At 36.7% G+C, this 19,557-nt stretch overlaps 2 protein-coding genes across 2 annotated transcripts in view; one reads left to right on the top strand and one right to left on the bottom strand.

The window, feature by feature from the left end:
* Positions 1-66: 66 nt before the first annotated feature.
* Positions 67-1,693, bottom strand: LOC119838525 (ribonuclease H2 subunit C). The gene is made up of 4 exons (XM_038364500.1): positions 1,467-1,693; positions 986-1,113; positions 781-885; positions 67-163 (listed from the first exon to the last, which is right to left on the bottom strand). The coding sequence occupies exons 1-4, from the start codon at positions 1,618-1,620 to the stop codon at positions 149-151; spliced, it is 402 nt and encodes a 133-aa protein (XP_038220428.1). The 5' UTR covers positions 1,621-1,693; the 3' UTR covers positions 67-148.
* A 450-nt stretch (positions 1,694-2,143) lies between these two features.
* The window catches only part of LOC119838434 (GTP-binding protein 2-like), a 26,837-nt gene continuing 9,423 nt past the window's right edge, over positions 2,144-19,557 (top strand). Inside the window, exons 1-12 of the mRNA XM_038364381.1 lie at positions 2,144-2,521; positions 8,674-8,780; positions 9,858-10,007; positions 10,594-10,722; positions 12,127-12,427; positions 13,109-13,241; positions 14,292-14,504; positions 16,111-16,204; positions 16,857-16,972; positions 17,462-17,626; positions 18,017-18,181; positions 18,798-18,902. Coding sequence (XP_038220309.1) covers positions 8,678-8,780; positions 9,858-10,007; positions 10,594-10,722; positions 12,127-12,427; positions 13,109-13,241; positions 14,292-14,504; positions 16,111-16,204; positions 16,857-16,972; positions 17,462-17,626; positions 18,017-18,181; positions 18,798-18,902 — 1,674 coding nt within the window. The 5' untranslated portion in view covers positions 2,144-2,521; positions 8,674-8,677. The remainder of the gene's footprint in view (positions 2,522-8,673; positions 8,781-9,857; positions 10,008-10,593; positions 10,723-12,126; positions 12,428-13,108; positions 13,242-14,291; positions 14,505-16,110; positions 16,205-16,856; positions 16,973-17,461; positions 17,627-18,016; positions 18,182-18,797; positions 18,903-19,557) is intronic.

The raw sequence follows: 19,557 nt of genomic DNA, 5'->3' as shown, positions 1-19,557 counted from the left end.
CTATCCCTAGTGGATATCAAACAAAGTGATTTTGCACCCAATTATTTTGAAGAAAGTGACGGATTGTTTTTGTTTTTAAAACCATAGATAATGTGGTTCTGTTATTGGTTATTTAATAAATATTTAAAAACGAAAGTGCATTTTATTTCTAATCTCCATGAATCTGAAAAAAAAGAAATTAAAATAATTTAACCATAAACAAGTAAATGTTTCTTTCTTAATTAGCTGCGATAGACAAACTAAAATATCTCCAATGATTTGTGATACAGATAATGTGACTTTCTATTGGAAAAAGAATTCTCAAAATCAGTTCAGCAGTACCAGGGATACACACAATCTTACAAAATATAAACAGAACGGAACGTAACCAAACCCATCGTCAAATGCATATTTGTGAGATGTTTTCACATTCAATTATCTACGTTCTAATTATAAGCACTATGTTTAGATAACTATGTCCTGGGATAGATTGTTGTCCATCTGTGACCAATTTTTTGTTTTATAGAATTCAAGTGAATGAGACAACATAACGGGTGGCTGAGTGGTAAGGTGTCGCCCCATTCGTAGGTTCAAATCCCGTCTCATGATCTATTCTTTAAAGTTACATCTATAGGTGTATACAATTTTACAGTGACAAATATAACTTTGAAATTGTGAGTCAAGCATGCTTTAATGTGTGTTTCGGTTGGTGAGTGTAGGCAGTTAGAGGCCCATATCCTTTTCAATTCCCATCTCAGGGCACTGGGGAAAAATATACTTAGATTAGAAAAATAAATTCACCGCCTCAGCTATATCAATCCAGTCCATTGCTTTTACAATATTATCATTCTTTGATGGTTTTTTATCCCAATTCCAATAGACTATTTCTTTAAAACCACCGGCTACCTGGAATTAAATAAGAAGAATTTGAGTTTTTGTACAGGCAGGCTTATTGGGAATTGAGATTTCTCTCAGTCAACTAAACTACTATTAATTGAACACATACTTGGAACTTTCTATCAGCATCTTCAGCCAGAGGTCTCTTTGCCTCTGTCACCACAATACCTCTATATCCTTCTGGAACTGGCATCTTTACTCCATCTAGTGAATGTCCACGGAAGGTAGCTGTTAATTCTGTGAAATTAATGAAAATCTTATTAACAACAATGCCTTGAAGTAAAGTCCAGACTCCAGAGGTTTCTTGTATATTGGAGCAGATTTTATTTATTTATCAATAAGGAAATATATTCATGAAAACATAACTTATTAGTACTCTATCTTGATCTGTTTATTTCGGTATTTATTATATTCTAGAATATAACTCGATTCGAACTGGACAACTTGAACTTTCAAACTGGATAAAGCTGTCACTTCTCGATTTAAAAGCATTCGAATTTCAAAATTTCCCCGCCATATCGTCCGCGTTAATAGGATCGTGAGATCAGATTACTATGAGGCATAAACGAAAATTACTAGTTATACCATACCCCCGTTTTCATTTTCTTGAATGTAAGGTGAAAAATACTTTTGCACATTAGCGTGACCGTCTTCTTCAATTTTACATGGCATATAATGCACTTTCTGATTGAACACTTCTTGATTATCAGTATCTTTTAAATTATTGTCAACTTGTATAGACATTCTTAGTATTAAATACGACTATTTTTAAAATTAAATGCAAGTTGCAAACAGTGTTGTTTTATTTTGACAAATTTCCCGCAAAAACTTAAGTCAACATCGACAGATGGCAGATCACAGTTTATTATCAGCGTTCTTTTCTTCTACAGATACAAGCCTTTTCAATTTCATTAATGCTGGCCGTATTATTTAATTCAAAATATGCCTCGAGAGTTAGGGAAGAAATATCAGAAAAGGGTTATTACCCTATAACAATGAGGCAGTATTTTCTATTGAAAATACCGCCTCATTGTTTGTGATAAGAATTAATCTTTATTTATTTATTTTACGTAAACATCTGTAAATTGTCTCCCCACATGATTTTTAAGTATTCTAATGCAATACGTAGTAACTAGTTCTTAATCTGTGAATGCAGTGCTGTGTTTTATCAGAGCTGACTTGTTTTCTGTAGGATTCAATTCACAATAGTTAGGTACTAGACCTGTCAACTTTAGTTCAAAACTTCCCCGTGGGACTTTTTTCGTGCCGTAGATATATTTCGGTTGTTCTTCGACATCGAGTCAAACAAGTCAAATTTAAATGTCAAAATATTTCATCATTTGTATTGATTTCATAACTTACTTAATTGTTACAAAATAATAAATTACTCATTGTATTATCTGATCTAATTATTTATTCTTATTGTCGGAGCATTCACCGTAGCGGTATACTCGAACGTTTGTGCTGTGTCTCTGCGCATTTTTGTTGTTTAAACAGTTGATAATATTTATTGTTGTTATTACGTCATTGTAAATAATTTGGCAGTGTTTCAGTGTTTGTACGGTGATGTTTATTCACTTACGTTCATTGCTGGCAAGTGGACTTTCTTAGTGTGACCTTGACTCCACCAAACAGCTGGTGCCCTGTGAGTAGCCTTTTTCTATTTTTAGAATCCAATTCGAAATTCGTATATAATTTTTTATTTATAATTGTGTATAATCTAGATGCACTTTTTACTATTTAGTATTATTCGCGCCCTTTCCCGCCCTTATGGCCCTAACAATAATTTTCTTTGTGTAATAAATGTCTATCATTGTGTAATAAATTATGTGTTTTTAATCGTTACGAATAATGTTTTAACTTTTAATCTTACATTAACATCGAACCATAAATGCCGATGTTTGAACCAAGAAAACTTTACATTTTTACAGATCAACAGTCTTGAATGTCTGTCTAGTCTACTTTTGTTAACTTTTTGAACTGATATCTGTTTTCCACTTTTTACTTATACTGAGATTTTTTCTCATAATTTCTTCAAATCTGATTATGATACAGAGAAATTATATGTTAAAAACAAAACTAAATGCCCTATAAATAAAGCTTACAAATCTATGTTATATATCTTCTATGTTCCCGTTTTTCAGTAAATTTATCTTGTCAATAATAACACAACCTTTTATATATAAATATAAGTGTTCTTGCATATCACTAAATCGATCTACTATACAACTAAACTAGTCATTATGAACAAATATATTAGTCAACAAATAAATAAGTCATTATAGCTTAAGTTAGTCAACTAACCCTGTACTGGATGTAATAAAAATCAATGTTAAGCTAAAACCTTTAATTATTGAAATTCACAAATGTGCTGTGTAATGGCAACTTTATATACTGGTATTCCTACAGGATACGGACTTACGCGGGTGAAACCACGGGGGTCACCTTGTTTTTAATATGCATCCATACTAAACAGCAAAAAAGAGAATCTACAAATAATATTTGTGGCTGTGCTATTTCTGGGTTGTTTTAGTGTCGATTATTACACAATATATCTTCTTCTTATGCATCATAATTTCACAATGATTGCGGGGGCATTCCATTTAATATTTTCATTTATTTACAATTTTGTATACCTCTAAAGTGGTTGCATTGATAAGAGTTATATCCTGTTATGTGCTATATTATTAACCAGCAATCCCAAAAACAGTTGTAGGTGGCTATCAGAAATAAAATAAAATGTATAAATTTTAAAATTTGCTTTATAATGAATGAGTTTTACAAGGAAAACTTGTTAGTGGATAAAACCTTGTCGACTTTAAATAAAATACATCCAAGGTACACATGCAATTATTGGAAAGTATTTATGTGGCTTTATCCTCAATCAAAGAAATGTAGATATTACTACCATTACATACCAGGAGATTTGCATGCATTTTAATATTATATATCTGTCCTTTGCTGCAGGTTAACATTATATCTGTCATATTATATACTAGGAGATTTCCCTGCCTGTTAACGTTACATATATCCTTGGTCCTTTTTAGAGTCTCAAACTATTTCTATACTATATTTCTTCCAAAATCGGTTCAGTGGGTTACATATAAAGAGTAGACATATAGACTTATTTTCGGATTTATACAGGGTGTGGCTTAATTATTGGACAATATGATAACTGGGGGTAGAAAACTATATAATGGCGCTTCCAAAAAACAAACTCTTCAGCTTTATAAGTATAAATTATTTATGTATTGTAGGAAAACCAGCAAAGACTGTCTGCGTTAAAATTTCATACAAGAAACCATAATGTTTTCCCGCCAAAACCGAAAAAACCCGCTTATGAATCAACTAAGCCCCTCATGATAACAATTTGTCATTGATTAGTTCTCTCTTCTGTTTCTTTTACCCTTGAAATTAATTCTATCGGAGTAAAAGAGTAACTGATAAGATATTTATAATATAGTCAGGTGCGAGTCGGACTCTCAAACTGTAGTATAAATAAGTTAAAACAACTGTGGAATTGGTCACCCATCCAATTTATGACCGCACCAACGCCGCATAATTTTTATTTTTTATTATTCGTTGTTTTAGCGGGAACAAAATTACATGGTCTGAAAATTTCTACTATTTAATTGTCACAGATCATGAGATACAGCTTGGTGACGACAGACAGACGGACAGCAAAAAAAATTAGTTAATGTTTCATCCTATCCTACTATCCTACTTATCCTACTATCCTATTTATCCTACTAGCCTACTTCCTGCTAATATTATAAATGCGAAAGTTTGTAAGGATGTGTGTGTGTTTCTTGCTCTTTCACGCAAAAACTACTAAACCGATTGCGATCAAATTTGGTACGTAGACAGCTGGACAACTGGAATAACATTTAGGCAACTTTTATTAGATAAAGCAATACTTATATGATTTTACAAATAATCAGTTATTGACTTTTGATTTGATATTAATTTCCGTTATTATCTAAAAACTATTTATCACTAAATTTAATATGTAATTGTGTTTGTTTGTTATGTTATCTTAATTTTATGAATAGGCACTTTAGTCATACATTTTTATAATATAATTCATTATTTTAAAGCTGTACTAGCGTTTGGGGTATGGGGCAGGTGATATACATGTTTCACTGATCTTCTACTAATCCTATTAATCCTACTATCCTACTAGTCCTATCCTACTATCCTATCCTACTTCCTACTTAATATTATAAAGGCGAAAGTTTGTAAGGATGTGTGTGTGTGTTTGTTGCTCTTTCACGCAAAAACTGCTGAACCGATTGCAATGAAATTTGATATGTAGACAGTTGGACAACTAAAATAACATATAGGCAACTTTTATCCCGATATTCCTACGGGATACGGACTTACGCGGGTGAACCCGCTGGACGCAGCTAGTACTTTCATACTTTCGCGTTTATAATATAAGAAGTTTATAACAACATAATATCTTAATTTCATCCAAGGTTGAGATGGGATAATAACACTGGGTTTCTAAAATTATAGTGAAGACGATTCGAAATCAACATCTTATATATAAAATTCTCGTGTCACAATGTTAGTCTCTATACTCCTCCGAAACGGCTTGACCGATTCCTCTGAAATTTGGTAAGCATATTGGGTAGGTCTGAGAATCGGCTAACATCTATTTTTCACACCACTAAATGATAAGAGTAAGGCAGAACAGCGTTTGCCGGGTGCAGCTAGTATGTATATAATAATTAAAGGTCGAAAGAACACTTTTTTTTCACATTTTAGGGACAATTGCCAAAGAAGTTATGTGGTCTAAAAATACAACTGGAAAGCGTGTTTAAAATTGTATTAATAACTTACATATTATTTGTTGTTATCAGCTTTTATGTAATCCGCCGAGGTGGTGGCGGACGAATTCCAACAAGCACCCGTGGCCCCTTCACTTATGTGGCTCGACGGAGCACAGTGGGGTTTTAGTCGGTAGGAATCCGACAAAACCCACAACCTCTTCCCCGGGGGCCGTGGGTATCTATGCAAGATTTCCCCACTATAAAAAAAAAAAAACATCTACGTAATGTTTCATGTGTGTGTCTCGTTTTGTTTCCGTCTCTTTTCGTTCGTCACAGTATAACCTGGGAATGTCTTTAACGATTTTATTCGTATTTTTCACATTAGTTTTAACTACTTGGATGTGGTTACTTATAGAGTTTAATGGATAAAACAAATTTTGAAATAATTGTTTTTCACTGATGCTAAACAGCTCCCAAAATTTTCAGAACTAGATTAATTTATTCCCCCCTACTAATATTATAAATGCGAAAGTAACTCTGACTGTCTGTTGCGCTGTCGCGCCTAAACCACTGAACCGATTTTGATGAAATTTGCTATGAAGATAGAACGGAACTTGAGAAACGTAGGATACTTTTTATCATGATTAAAATGTTAGAATGTGTTGGAATAGGGGTTGTAAGTTTGTATGGAAGTTCGTTATTCAAACATAAAATCGTATTAGATTCTTTTACGCCTAAACCACTTAACCAATTTTGACAAAAAGTCTAGACTATGGAAAAGACTATAGGCTACTGCTTACCATGTCGCGAGATATAACCGTATTACACGCGAACGAAGCCGCGGGCGGAAGAGCTAGTTGTAAAATAAAGCCAACCACACTGAAGGCACAAGCTTTGAAATAAAAAAAAAAGAAGTCAAATTGATAACATCCTCCTTTTTTAAAGTCGGTAGAAAAGTATTGATAACAATGAATTTATCGTTCCGAAAGAAATAGAAGTTCAAAATAGACAGGTTAATGCTCCAAAGATTGCTCCGGGCTTTAATTATAGATTGGTGTTTTGAAATAGTTATCGCGCCAGGTCGAACACACACGGATATCCTAGAAGAAAAATACGCCCATATACCTGTCATCTGACGTCTTCTAGTTAAAGGTCCGTTATGAAGTCGGTTCAGTATTTTATATCTTTACTAGCTGCACCCGGCAAACGCTGTTCTGCCTTACTCTTGTCGTTTAGTGGTATGAAAAATAGATGTTAGCCGATTCTCAGACCTACCCAATATGCTTACCAAATTTCAGAGGAATCGGTCAAGCCGTTTCGGAGGAGTATAGAGACTAACATTGTGACACGAGAATTTTATATATAAGATTTATATATAAGATTTATTAATAAGCCAAATCAATAATAATTTACACAAAAATACGGTAAACTTCAGTAGATTTAAGTAGTTATCGAGATTAGACAAGAAAAACATAACGAAAGGAAATTAAAAAAAAAGATGTTTAAAGTAAATAACATAAGACATCGAGGAAAATATGATTTATATGAAAAATGTCAATATTATTTCCTTGAGAACTACCATTTTAACACGCTTTTATTAGCTTCACTTGTATGTTTGTATGTATGTATGTATGTATGTAACTCACATCATTGTGTTAATAACTTAAAGTTTATTATAATTTTGTTTTGAGGTGATTCATTATGATTGATTGTTTCATCTGCAACTATAGTTACATTAAACTCTTTGCCATCAAAAATTTATTTTCTAGTTTTTAGTTCAATTTGCAATAAAAGCGTGTTTTTTTTTAGTTTTTTTAAACTATAATTATTATTATAGATACTAGCTGTGACCCGCGGTTGAAACCGCGTAAGTCCGTATCCCGTAGGAATATCGGTATAAAAAGTGCCTATGTGTTATTTCAGTTGTCCAGCTATCTACGAAGCAAATTTCATTGCAATCGGTTCAGTAGTTTTTGCGTGAAAGAGTACAGACGCACACATACATATGCATCCATCCTCACAAACTTTCGCATTTATAGTATTACTAGCTTTTTTAGGCCGCGGCTTCGCCCGCGTAGAATTCGCTTATATCGCGCGACATGGTAAGGAGTATTTTCTTCGCATTAAAAAGTATGGTTTGTTCTTTTCCACGTTTAGCTCCACCTTCATATCAAGTTTCATCAAAATCGGTTTGACGATCGAACTTTCATACAAACTTTCATCCCCTCTTCCAACCCTTTCTACCCTTTTTTCGCGATAAAAAGTATCCTATGTCCTTTCCCAAGTTCAGTTCTATCATCATACCAAATTTTATCAAAATCGGTTCAGTGGTTTAGGCGTGAAAGCGTAACAGACAGACAGACAGACAGAGTTACTTTCGCATTTATAATATTATAGTAGGGATTATTCGCCAATAGATGTCAGGAAGAGTCATAATAAATTGAGACTACTCAAACGCCTCCTATTTGTTAAAAAAGTAAGTTGTAAGTCGATAAAACACGAATATGACATTTTCTAAAAAAGATTCCTAGCTAGATCGATTTATCGCCCCCGAAACCCCCTATATACTAAATTTCATGAAAATCGTTGTAGCCGATTCCGTGATTCCAATTATATATATATACAAGAATTGCTCGTTTAAAGAAATTAGATAACGGCCGCGTGTCGTCGGTATTGTCGCATTTTCTCCGGATGTTTCCGTCGATAACCACCGTAACGACATCTATTGATTTTTAGAGTGAAACTCTAGAGCGAAGTCGTAATAATAATTATAGTTTACTAAAAAACACGCTTTTATTTTAAATCCTGGCGCTCCTGATCAGGATAATGGGATAAACTTACTATATTACTCTATCGCCATCGGTTCTTAATAAGTGTACAAAGTTTGAATGAAATCGGTTCGCGGGAAGTGGATGAAAAACGGGTGTGAGTTACATACATACATACATACATACATACATACATACAAGTGAAGCTAATAAAAGCGTGTTAAAATTTATAAAATTTTTCTCTATTGTTACAGCACGATGGAATCATTCTTTAGTCTGTTCGATCCGTCGGATGGACAAAGCAGGCCGACGAAGAAAAAGTATAAAAACGAGTCGGACAGGAATGGGGAGATGCCTAAAGGTAAGTAAGGTGTTTACTGGATGTATTTTATTTTTTTAACTAGCTTTTGCCCGCGGCTTCGCTCGCGTTAATTCGTAGTGTAGTTTAATAGATGTTATTTTACATATACCTTCCTCTTGAATTACTCCATCTATTAAAAAAAATCCTATCAAAATACGTAGCGTAGTTTTAAAGATTTAAGCGAACATAGCGACATAGGGACAGTGAAAGCGACTTTGTTTTATCTACACTAATATTATAAAGAGGAAAACTTTGTTTGTTTGGTTGTAATGAATAGGCTCAAAAACTACTGGACCGATTTTAAAAATTCTTTCACCATTCGAAAGCTACATTATCCACGAGTAACATAGACTATATATGTACCACGGGCGAAGCCGGGGCGAACAGCTAGTATGCTATATAGTGATTCTTTTTAGTTCGTCAGTTTATTAAAACATAAGAAATTATGGGTCCTTTTTTTTTGTTTTTAATGAAAATGTTGATATTTCTTAGCATTGACAATTTTCTTCTTACAGAGTGAGTTTATCTTCTTCTTATATATAAAATTCCCATGTCACAATGTTAGTTACCAAACTCCTCCGAAACGACTGGACCAATTTTTATGAAATTTTGTCTGCATATCGGGTGTGTCTGAGAATCGGCCAACATCTATTTGTTATACACCTAAATGATAAGAGTAAGGCAGAACAGCGTTTGCCGGGTGCAGCTAGTCCTACTATCATATCCTACTTTCTACTAATATTATGAATGGCAAAGTTTGTAAGGATGTGTGTGTGTCTGTTGCTCTTTCACGCAAAAATCACTGAACCGATTGCATTGAAATCTGGTACGTAGACAGCTGGACAAGTGGAATAACACATAGGCAACTCTTTATCCCGATATTCCTACGGGAGACGGCGCAGCTAGTATTATATAAGAAACAAGAACGTTTGAAACGATCAATAAATATCGATTGAAATTGTCAAAACTAAAATGGTCATTTACTATTTTAAAAGAAAATATTATTTTTTTATTATTATCTATATTTAAAATAAAATCTTTCCGTATTTTAACAATATAAATAAATTGTTTACGCAGGTAGGCGTAGGGGCCGACGTTTGCAGGGTAAAAACGAGACGCTACCGGAGGAGTCGTCCTTCCTCTGCGAGCCGGACCTCAGTACTGAGCTGCTGGTGAAGGACTGCAGCTACATCGAGAACTACATAGAGGTCAATGCGAAGGAGGACGGTACGTGAGTTCTAAATTCAAATTGACCAATTCGATTATTGGTTTTCGTTTAGCCGTTAGTGGAATTCGAATTTGGAATTGTCGTCGAATTCAAATTCGTATAAAATTTGAATGTTTTTGAATGAATAAATGAAAAATTCTTTATTGTACACCATAAAAACTACAATTATAACTGACAATAGTTAACTTATAATGTACAGAGGGAGGTCGTAACGCTATAAGCGATCTCTCCCAAGCAACCCAGACGAGAGGATAAGAAGTAAGGTGGTGGTGTAATACAATAATTGATTTAAAGCCCTTTCAAATGTAATAAGAATACTTATACTGTAAATATCATAATCTTATATATTTTTGTTAGTAGTAAAGAAGTAAAAGCACCTCAATGATTCTGTTATATATTTTTTTTAATTTAAAGTACAGAGAACAATGCATCATGAGACGGGATTCGAACTCACGTCCTCCGCCACGGAGCGACGGTTTCACCAAATGTTTATAGGAGTATTGACGCTAAAAATCACGCATCTAATAAAAAAAAAAAAAACTAAACTAAATAGAGAGTTTCTAGATTTTTCGAATTAATCTTCAGATCAAAAGGACTCAGACAAGAAGCCGCGTCGGAGGAACTCGGGAAGGAAGAACAGAAGGAAGAGGAACAAAATATCGCCGGCGCAGGAGTTCCTGCCCGGCCTTGCCTGGGCGCAGGATGGCGCACACTGTAAGGCATACCTAAGGATCTATAGGATGCAAAATAATCCTTTATTTTTCAACTGACTTCAAAAATTGAGGAGGATATTCGTCTGTGTTCTCTATGTGTTTGTTATAAGAAAATTTTTTACCATGTGTATCGTGAAGCGATTTTCAGTATTTTTTTTTTTAAATTCGAAATCTGGCGGTTAAGTTTTTTTTTGTTAAAAATTGTTATGTCATAGCGGGCAATTGAGCTGGTGGTTCGCCTGATGGTGAGCGATCACCACCGCTCTGAACTTTTGCTAGGTAGGGTCGTTGCGAATGCGCTGCGCCGCTTATTTGGGGTAAGGGACAGGGGAAGTCCTGACGACGGGAAAAATTGAGTAAAAAGGATACGATTCTCCATCTCCCCCCACTCACAATACGCAGCTGTCCATCGAAAATCTCAAAAAAATTCCTTACCAATATTATAAACTCTGCCAACCCGCACTTGGCCAGCGTGATGGATTATGGCCTGAACCCTCATAGGAGGCCTGTGTCCCAGCAGTGGGAACATATATGAGCTTTAATTTTATATCACAAATGCGAAAGTGTGTTTGTCTTTCTTTCAAGTCGCAACGGAGAGATCTAACGATATGATTACTGGAATTCATTGAACTAACATTATTTATTATGTTTTTTTGCGCTAGCATAATAATAGCATAAAATATAGCAAATATTCATAATTGTTTCGTCAAAACTATCAAATTTAAACATTATCTACTATATAAAAATAAGTCGGGTTTTCCTTCCTGACGCTATAACTTCAGAACGCACGAAGCTATTTCCACGGTTTTGCATTCGTTGGAAAGGTCTCGGGCTCCGTGAGGTTTATAGCAAAGAAAATTGGCGAAACGGAGTTCGCCGGGTTTGCTAGTCTAATATATAAAAATAATAGTTTAAAAAAAACTAAAAAACACGCTTTAACAAAAATCATATTTTGCAAATTATAAAATGGAATAATTTTATCAAATTAGTGTATTGTCATCGGTCCTCAATAAATCTACAAAGTTTGAACGAAATCTGGCCGTTTAAAGTGGGTCAAAATCGCGCCCAAAGAAGTCGGTTACAAACAAACATACAAACAAACATACAAACAAACATACAGGTGAAGCTAATAAAAAGCGTGTAATAAGTCGGGTTTTCCTTCCTGACGCTATAACTCCAGAACGCACGAACCGATTTCCACGGTTTTGCATTCGTTGGAAAGGTCTCGGGCTCCGTAAGGTTTGTAGCGAAGAAAATTCAGGAAAAATTTCAACAGAAAGCGGGATAAACGAAGCCATCTGGCTGCGAAACGGAGTTCACCGGGTTTGCTTGTTTCACATAAACATACAAATAATACGGTTGAATATATTTAAAACCGGAACAAAAAAAATCTATATTTTCACAGCTGGCAACACTGCTGAGAAAAGTCTCAACAACCAAGCGTCGAAACCGAAGCATTGCGTCGACAAAATCGGCAAAAATGTGAACAACCTGAAGACGGAGGACCCGACGCGAGAGAAGAGGAGAGACTGCGCGATAGAAAGGGACAGGAACACGGACACGCGCAGAGTATACAACGTGATAGACAAGCTGGAGAAGGTCGGGATCAAGGACAACATGTATCTGGCTGGTGATTTCGATGATGACAACCTGGGGAGCGACTTCTTCTACAGCGATGATGAGATGGAGGACTTCCGGGATGATAGGTGCGTTGGTGGATGTTTTTTTTTTTTTTTTGATGTTGAACTGGCTGTTGGTCTGGAACGGAGTTGAATGTTTTTTTTTTGGTGTATCTTTTAAACACATTTGTTTTGCGATTTGATAATTTCGTTCTGATATAATAATGGTTTCATCACCAAACTGACAAAAAAATATGAATGCATCTATATACTTATTAGACCAGGGCCGATTATTTTTGAAACCAAAAAAAATTACAGTAGGATGAAACCCATTAGAAAAGGAGGGGAATATGATCAAAATGAAAGGAAAAATCTTATTATCTTATTATTTATCTTGATTTGTAGTTTTGCCGGAAATCAAGATAAACCATTTTTTACCCTTAAAAACTCACCCCCTCCCACTTCCCGAACTCGGAGCGTCGTTATTTTTCCTTTCATTTTGATCATATTCCCCTCCTTTTCTAATGGGTTTCATCCTACTGCAATTCTTTTTCATTTTATACCATTTTTAAAGGCTTCGGCCCTGGTCTATATAAATTATTCAAATTTTTATTATGTAAATTGTCTCAACAGTTATTTATTCTAACCGGCTGATCTGTTATTCGAATTATGTCAATGTATGTAAATTCCGTGTCACGTTGTTTGTCCGCGATGCACCGCTAAACTGCTCAACCGATTTTAATCAAAATGAATGTACACGGTGTGCAGCACGTCGGACGCGGACGACACGGGCGACGAGTGCTACGGCTCGCTGCCGCCGGAGCCGCGCTTCGGCAACGTGGAGTACAAGCTGCAGCTCGCCTCGCCGTGCGAGAGGCGCTTCCAGCATCTGGTCACTCAGGTGCGGCCTTACTCAAACTCCAACTCACACTCAAACTCTAACTCAAACTCTAACTCAAACTCAAACTCATACTCAAACTCAGACTCACGCAAATTCCGAAACTGACACTCAAAATCGAACTCAAACTCAAACTAAAAGCAACCACAAACTCAGACTCACGCAAATTCCGAAATTGCCACTCAAAATCGAACTCAACGTCACACTCAAATCCGGTCTCAGATTCAAAAAAAATCTGAAACTCAGCTCACTCAGCTCAACCGCAACCTCAAACTCAAACTCAAACTCAGAAACTAAATTCGAAGTGTTCTTAAACAGCTTCGCTAGACGACTCGTTCGTTCATCCTCATGTCACTTTCGAAGCAAAAAAAATAATTAAATGTAGTACAAAAAAAAAATTTATAAATGTCAATTGCTCAAATACAGAGTATCCCTACTAATATTAAAAAATGCGAAAGTCTGTCTGTCTGTCTGTGTGTTACGCTTTCACGCCCAAACCACTGAACCGATTTTGCTAAAATTTGCTATAAAGGTAGAACTGAACTTGGGAAAGGACATAGGATAACGCGAAAAAAATACGGTTAGAAGGGGTTGAAATAGGGGATGAAAGTTTGTATGAAAGTTCGTTATTGTCAAACCGATTTTGATGAAGTTTAGTATGAAGTTGGAGCTGAACGTGGGATAGGACAAAGCATACTTCTTAATGCGAAAAAAATACTCACTACCATGGTGCACGATATAATCGAAGATTATGAATTTGATTTGGTCTAGTTTTTATAATAGAAACGCGGTTTAAATAATTATATTTCCTCTACCACTGTTCTTGTATCTATATCTACTAATATTATAAAGCTGAAGAGTCTGTTTGTTTGTTTTTGAACTCACTAATCTCGGAAACTACTGGTCCGATTTGGAAAACTCTTTCAGTGTTAGATGGCCCATTTATTGAGGATAGGATATAGGCTATATATGTACTTCGTCTGTGACACATAACCACGGTCGAAGCCGGGGCGGACCGCTAGTGTACAATAAAAAATAAATAATTTCCAACAGCTAAAATGGCGCCTCCGCTCCGGCGGCGGGACCGCCGTGTACGTCATAGGCGTCCGCGACTGCGGGGCCCTGCGGGGCCTGCGGGCCCCCGCGCTCCGGGCCTCGCTGCGCTCGCTGCGCCGCATGGCCGCCGCCATCGGCGCCGCGCTGGTGTCGGTGCGCGCGCGCCGGGTCGCCAGCAACAGGGCTGTCGCCGAGGTGTACATACGGAAGGTGAGCTCGGGCTGCGCCAAGGGTTACGCATGGAAACTATTTTTGACGTGACAACGTCTTAAATTAGGTTGCGGCTCGGAGTCACTCATGAAAAAGTGCAACGGCCGGTAACGTTACGATGAGTCACCGAACTATGATCGGTCCGCCGCGCGCGCAGCACTAGAGAATTAGGCGCATTGAATCGGCGCGTGCTTGTGTCTCTGTCTCTGTCTTTCTCGAGCGTTCTTGGCGTAATATTCATATAAATAAATATTCTACCGAGAAAAAGACGTTGTCACGTAAAATCTTCGCCCGTAAAACCGACTTTACAGGCAACCATTTTTTTTTATGTGAAAATCGACAATAGAGCTGGTGGGTCGGCTGATGGTAAGCGCTACCCCCGCCCATGGACATTTGGAGAGGCGTAAGGTCGATTGCAGACCTTACGCCTCTGCAAATGGATCTGACTTTAAATTGGGAAGGATTAAAGAGAGGAATAAAGGAAAGGACTGAAAAGGGCCAAGGAAAAGGATACAGACCACCGGCTCCCCCACCCACTCAGCCAGCTATTATTTCACGCCGGTCTCCTGTGGGGGTGTGGTACTTCCCCGCTGCGAGCTGGCACAATTCGTGCCGAAGCGTGCTCGACTCGCGCAATATACTTGGTCAAGGGATCACATGTGGCTGTCATATTATGTTTTAATCATGTCATCTCTTTTGTTTTTAATTGTGTTGAATGAATCCTATTCTTCCTACTTCCTAATATAAATGCGAAAGTTTGTGAGGATGGATGTATGTGTATGTGTATGTATGTCTGTTTGTTGCTCTTTCACGCAAAAACTGCTGAACCGATTGCAGTGAAATTTAGTAGGTAGATAGCTGGACAACTGGAATAACATATAGGCAACGTTTTATCCCGATTTACCTACGGGATACGGTCTTACACGGGTGAAACCGCGGGGCGTAGCTAGTGTGAAATATAGCCATATATTCCTCTAAGATTTAATATTAAAACACTAATTTCTCTCCGTACGTCTGGTTGTCTGAAAGAAATCGCTATAGTGCGAGAAGACCGCCAATTGTTTAGATTTTGATTTTGTTAAGTTTTTATAGTTTTACATATCTTTAAAGAGCAATAAAGAACAAAGTTATAAATAATTAAATACGCCCCGTCGGCGCAGTGGTTGTTAAACGTATAAGTTGCATATATAATAGTTGTTAAACGTATAAGTTGTATATATAATAGTTGTTAAACGTATAAGTTGTATATATAATAGTTGTTAAACGTATAAGTTGTATATATAATAGTTGTTAAACGTATAAGTTGTATATATAATAGTTGTTAAACGTATAAGTTGTATATATAATAGTTGTTAAACGTATAAGTTGTATATATAATAGTTGTTAAACGTATAAGTTGTATATATAATAGTTGTTAAACGTATAAGTTGTATATATAATAGTTGTTAAACGTATAAGTTGTATGTATAATAGTTGTTAAACGTATAAGTTGTATATATAATAGTTGTTAAACGTATAAGTTGTATATATAATAGTTGTTAAACGTATAAGTTGTAAATATAATGTTGTATAAACGTATAAGAAAATGAAATTTCTTGCCCAACAGTTGGCGGACACGCAGCAGAGTGTGGAGCTGAGGGTGGCCGTGATGGGCGCCAACGAGGCGGGGAAGTCCACCCTCATCGGGGTGCTAACCCAGGGTGAGATAATTGCTTAGATATAGGTCTAGATTTTTGATACTTCCTATCGTCAATTCTGAATATAAAATTATTACCCATATTATCACTCAATTTTTTTTCTATTCTTTCAAAATTTCTCATGTATAAAGCAATTTAATACTATAAAATTAACAATTAAATTCTTTCATTTGCTCTATCTGACAGTTACAATAAAATAAAAAAAGGTGTGTGTGCGATTCACACACGATAGAAGTGATACTTCAGTAAATCGACAAAAGAATGAATAAAATAGTATGTATATTTCTGTCTCACTCTTTACCGGCTTCATTCTACACATTTTTGTATTTGTGTCTCTCACCTGTCGTTTTTCCGTTGCATCAGCTTTGAAATCACAACGATTCTAAAGAAGGTGCACTTCAAAAATAAATTCGTTATTTAAACTTTTCACTACATAGTATAAAATAAAGTCACTTTTTCTGTCCCTATGTCGCTATGTATGCTCAAATCTTTAAAAATTCACAACGGATTTTTATAGTTTTTTTTTTAATAGATATAGTGATTCAAAGGGAAGGTTTATATGTGTAATAACATCTATTAGACTACTCTGAATTGATGCGTGCAAAGCCGCGGGCAAAATGCTAGTATTATCATAAGTCCTTTGTTGATGTCCCAGGTGAGCTAGACAACGGCAGGGGCAGCGCCCGGCTCAACATGTTCCGGCACTTGCATGAAGTGAAAAGCGGCAGGACCTCGTCGCTCAGCCACGAGATACTGGGGTTCGATGCTCAGGTGAGGCGAGGGAGGAAAGGGAGGGAATTGGGAAAAAAAAAAGAACGAAAAAAACCCACTTTGCATTGTTGACTACAGATTGGAAAGGGATTAAGCAAGGTTTGACGAGAGGAATAAATGAAGGGACTGGCGTGGGTAAGGAAAAGGATATGGGACTCCAGTTACCCCCTTACCGTATGAAAAACAGTAGCATGCTACTATTTCAGGCTGGTCTCCTGTGGGGTTTGTGGTACTTCTCGGTGCGAGCTGGCACAATTCGTGCCGAAGCGTGCTCGAATCCCACATTCAAAACTTTGTACTCTTTGACGCAATCCATTTGCAGAGGCGTAAGGTCTGCAATCGAGCTTACGCCTCTGCAAATGTCCATGTGCGGTGGTAGCGCTTACCATCAGGCGACCCACCAGCACTTTAGCCCTTTATAATATGAGTGGAATTACCATTATTATATAAAATAATATGCTATTAATAATATTTATTTATTTATTTCAGGGTAATGTCGTGAACTACGGCTGCTCCGAGCTGATGACGGCGGAACGGATCGGCGAGAGGAGCGCCAAGCTGGTCTCCTTCCTGGACCTCGCCGGCCACAGCAAGTACCAGAGGACCACCCTGCACGGCCTCACGGGCTACTGTCCGCATTACGCGATGCTGGTGGTGAGTGGAAGGGGTCTTCCAGGATGACCAGGCGGACCAGGAAGAGGGGGTGTTGTCGTTTGAGATCTTTAAAAAAAAATTTACCATCGTTTAATAACTAAGTGTCTGTAAAATAAAAATGTGTTTTATATTATGTACTACCGGTGCGCTCCGGCTTCGCCCGTGGTACATATATAACCTATAGCCTTCTTCAATAAATGGGCTATCTAACATTGAAAGAAATTCTCAAGTTGGACCTGTTGGTCCTGAGATTAGTGCGTTCAAACAAACAAACTCTTCAGCTTTATAATATTAGTATAGATTACTGATTGCATAAAATGACTGTTTGTTTCTGAAATATATAAAATGAACATAGATAAATAAAAAATGTCCGTCCGTCCGTCTCCCCAGATCTCGGCAACGGCTGGTATCACAAGCATAACAGAAGAACACATAGGGCTCCTGTTGGCGCTGGATCTGCCCTTCTTCGTGGTTATAAGCAAGTGCGAGCTGGCCAGCGGTGCTGTGCCACAATTGATGGAACAACTGAATGATCTGCTTGTGCCGGCTAAGAAGGTTATTGTTTTTTAATATCATTTTTTATATATTATATAATTTATTAGCTTCACCTGTATGTTTGTATGTAACCGACTCGTTTGGACTCAATTTTGCCCCACTCCAAACGGACAGATTGAACCCAAACTCTGTACACTTATCGCGGATCAGTGACAATACACTAGTTACATGAGTTTATCGCATTATCCCAATTAGGATGGGCGGGATTAAATAATTTCCTTACGGATACTCTGTATAACAGCAAATGAGACAGTCGATTTGATCCTATAATTGAAACATGATTTTTTCTTACTAGTTTTTTTTTATTACTTAGTACTAGAGGTTCAGTTTATGCTTATATCATAAAATGCAATGTCAAAAACAATCAAACTGTTTTTTTTTTTTCAGAAAACAAAAATCTAAACTATTTTTTCAGCTAACCACCAGCTATCATAAAAACTGAATCATCGAAATCGGTTCACTCGGTCGAGCGTTCTGAGGTTCACAAAAAAATATAGTCGAAGTGGGAACCTCACGTTTTGAAGTCGGTTGAACATAATATAATGTTAAAATATAACATTACTTGCATTCTCCATTTTTTATACATCGTTATGTTAAATTTGTTATTTATTTACAGAAACCACTTCTGATAACGGATGAGAATTTGGCGCGAAACTGCGTTGTGCCACAGAAGTCAATTCTGGATGCCATAGACCAGACGGAAGAGCAGACGCAGGACGAGTAAGCTTGTCTATTGTTGTAGTATATAGAGGGAACGTTTGTGTTTTTATGTTTGTATGTTTCTAAGGTATTCGCAGAAAAACTACTGGACCGATTTAAAAATTCTTTCACGGATAAAAAGTTACATTTATATACATCAATAAGTGACAGAGATAGTCTTAAGTATTATACGAAACTAGCGGTTTAGAAATTTTCCATATGGCCATATAAAGTCGAAGATTAGATGCTGACATTTACATGAGTAAGGCTTGATTAGACTGACAGTGGTAAAGTGGATTGGACTGTGACGTTACTAACGTGGACAAGACTATGACACTAGTAGCGTTAGTGACAGTTGGACTGGACTGTGACATTAGACAGCTAGAGTGGACTGTGACATTAGACAGCTAGAGTGGCCTGTGACATTAGACAGCTAGAGTGGACTGTGACATTGGACAGCTAGAGTGGACTGAGACATTAGACAGCTAGAGTGTACTGTGACATTGGACAGCTAGAGTGGACTGAGACATTAGACAGCTAGAGTGGACTGTGACATTAGACAGGTAGAGTGGACTGTGACATTAGATAGCTAGAGTGTACTGTGACATTAGACAGCTAGAGTGGACTGTGACATTGGACAGCTAGAGTGGACTGAGACATTAGACAGCTAGAGTGTA

Source organism: Zerene cesonia, unplaced genomic scaffold, assembly GCF_012273895.1.
Source record: "Zerene cesonia ecotype Mississippi unplaced genomic scaffold, Zerene_cesonia_1.1 Zces_u003, whole genome shotgun sequence".
In the NCBI taxonomy this organism is placed as follows: domain Eukaryota; kingdom Metazoa; phylum Arthropoda; class Insecta; order Lepidoptera; family Pieridae; genus Zerene; species Zerene cesonia.
Note: the sequence above shows the minus strand (reverse complement) of the source record. Positions and strands in the feature narration are given on the sequence as shown.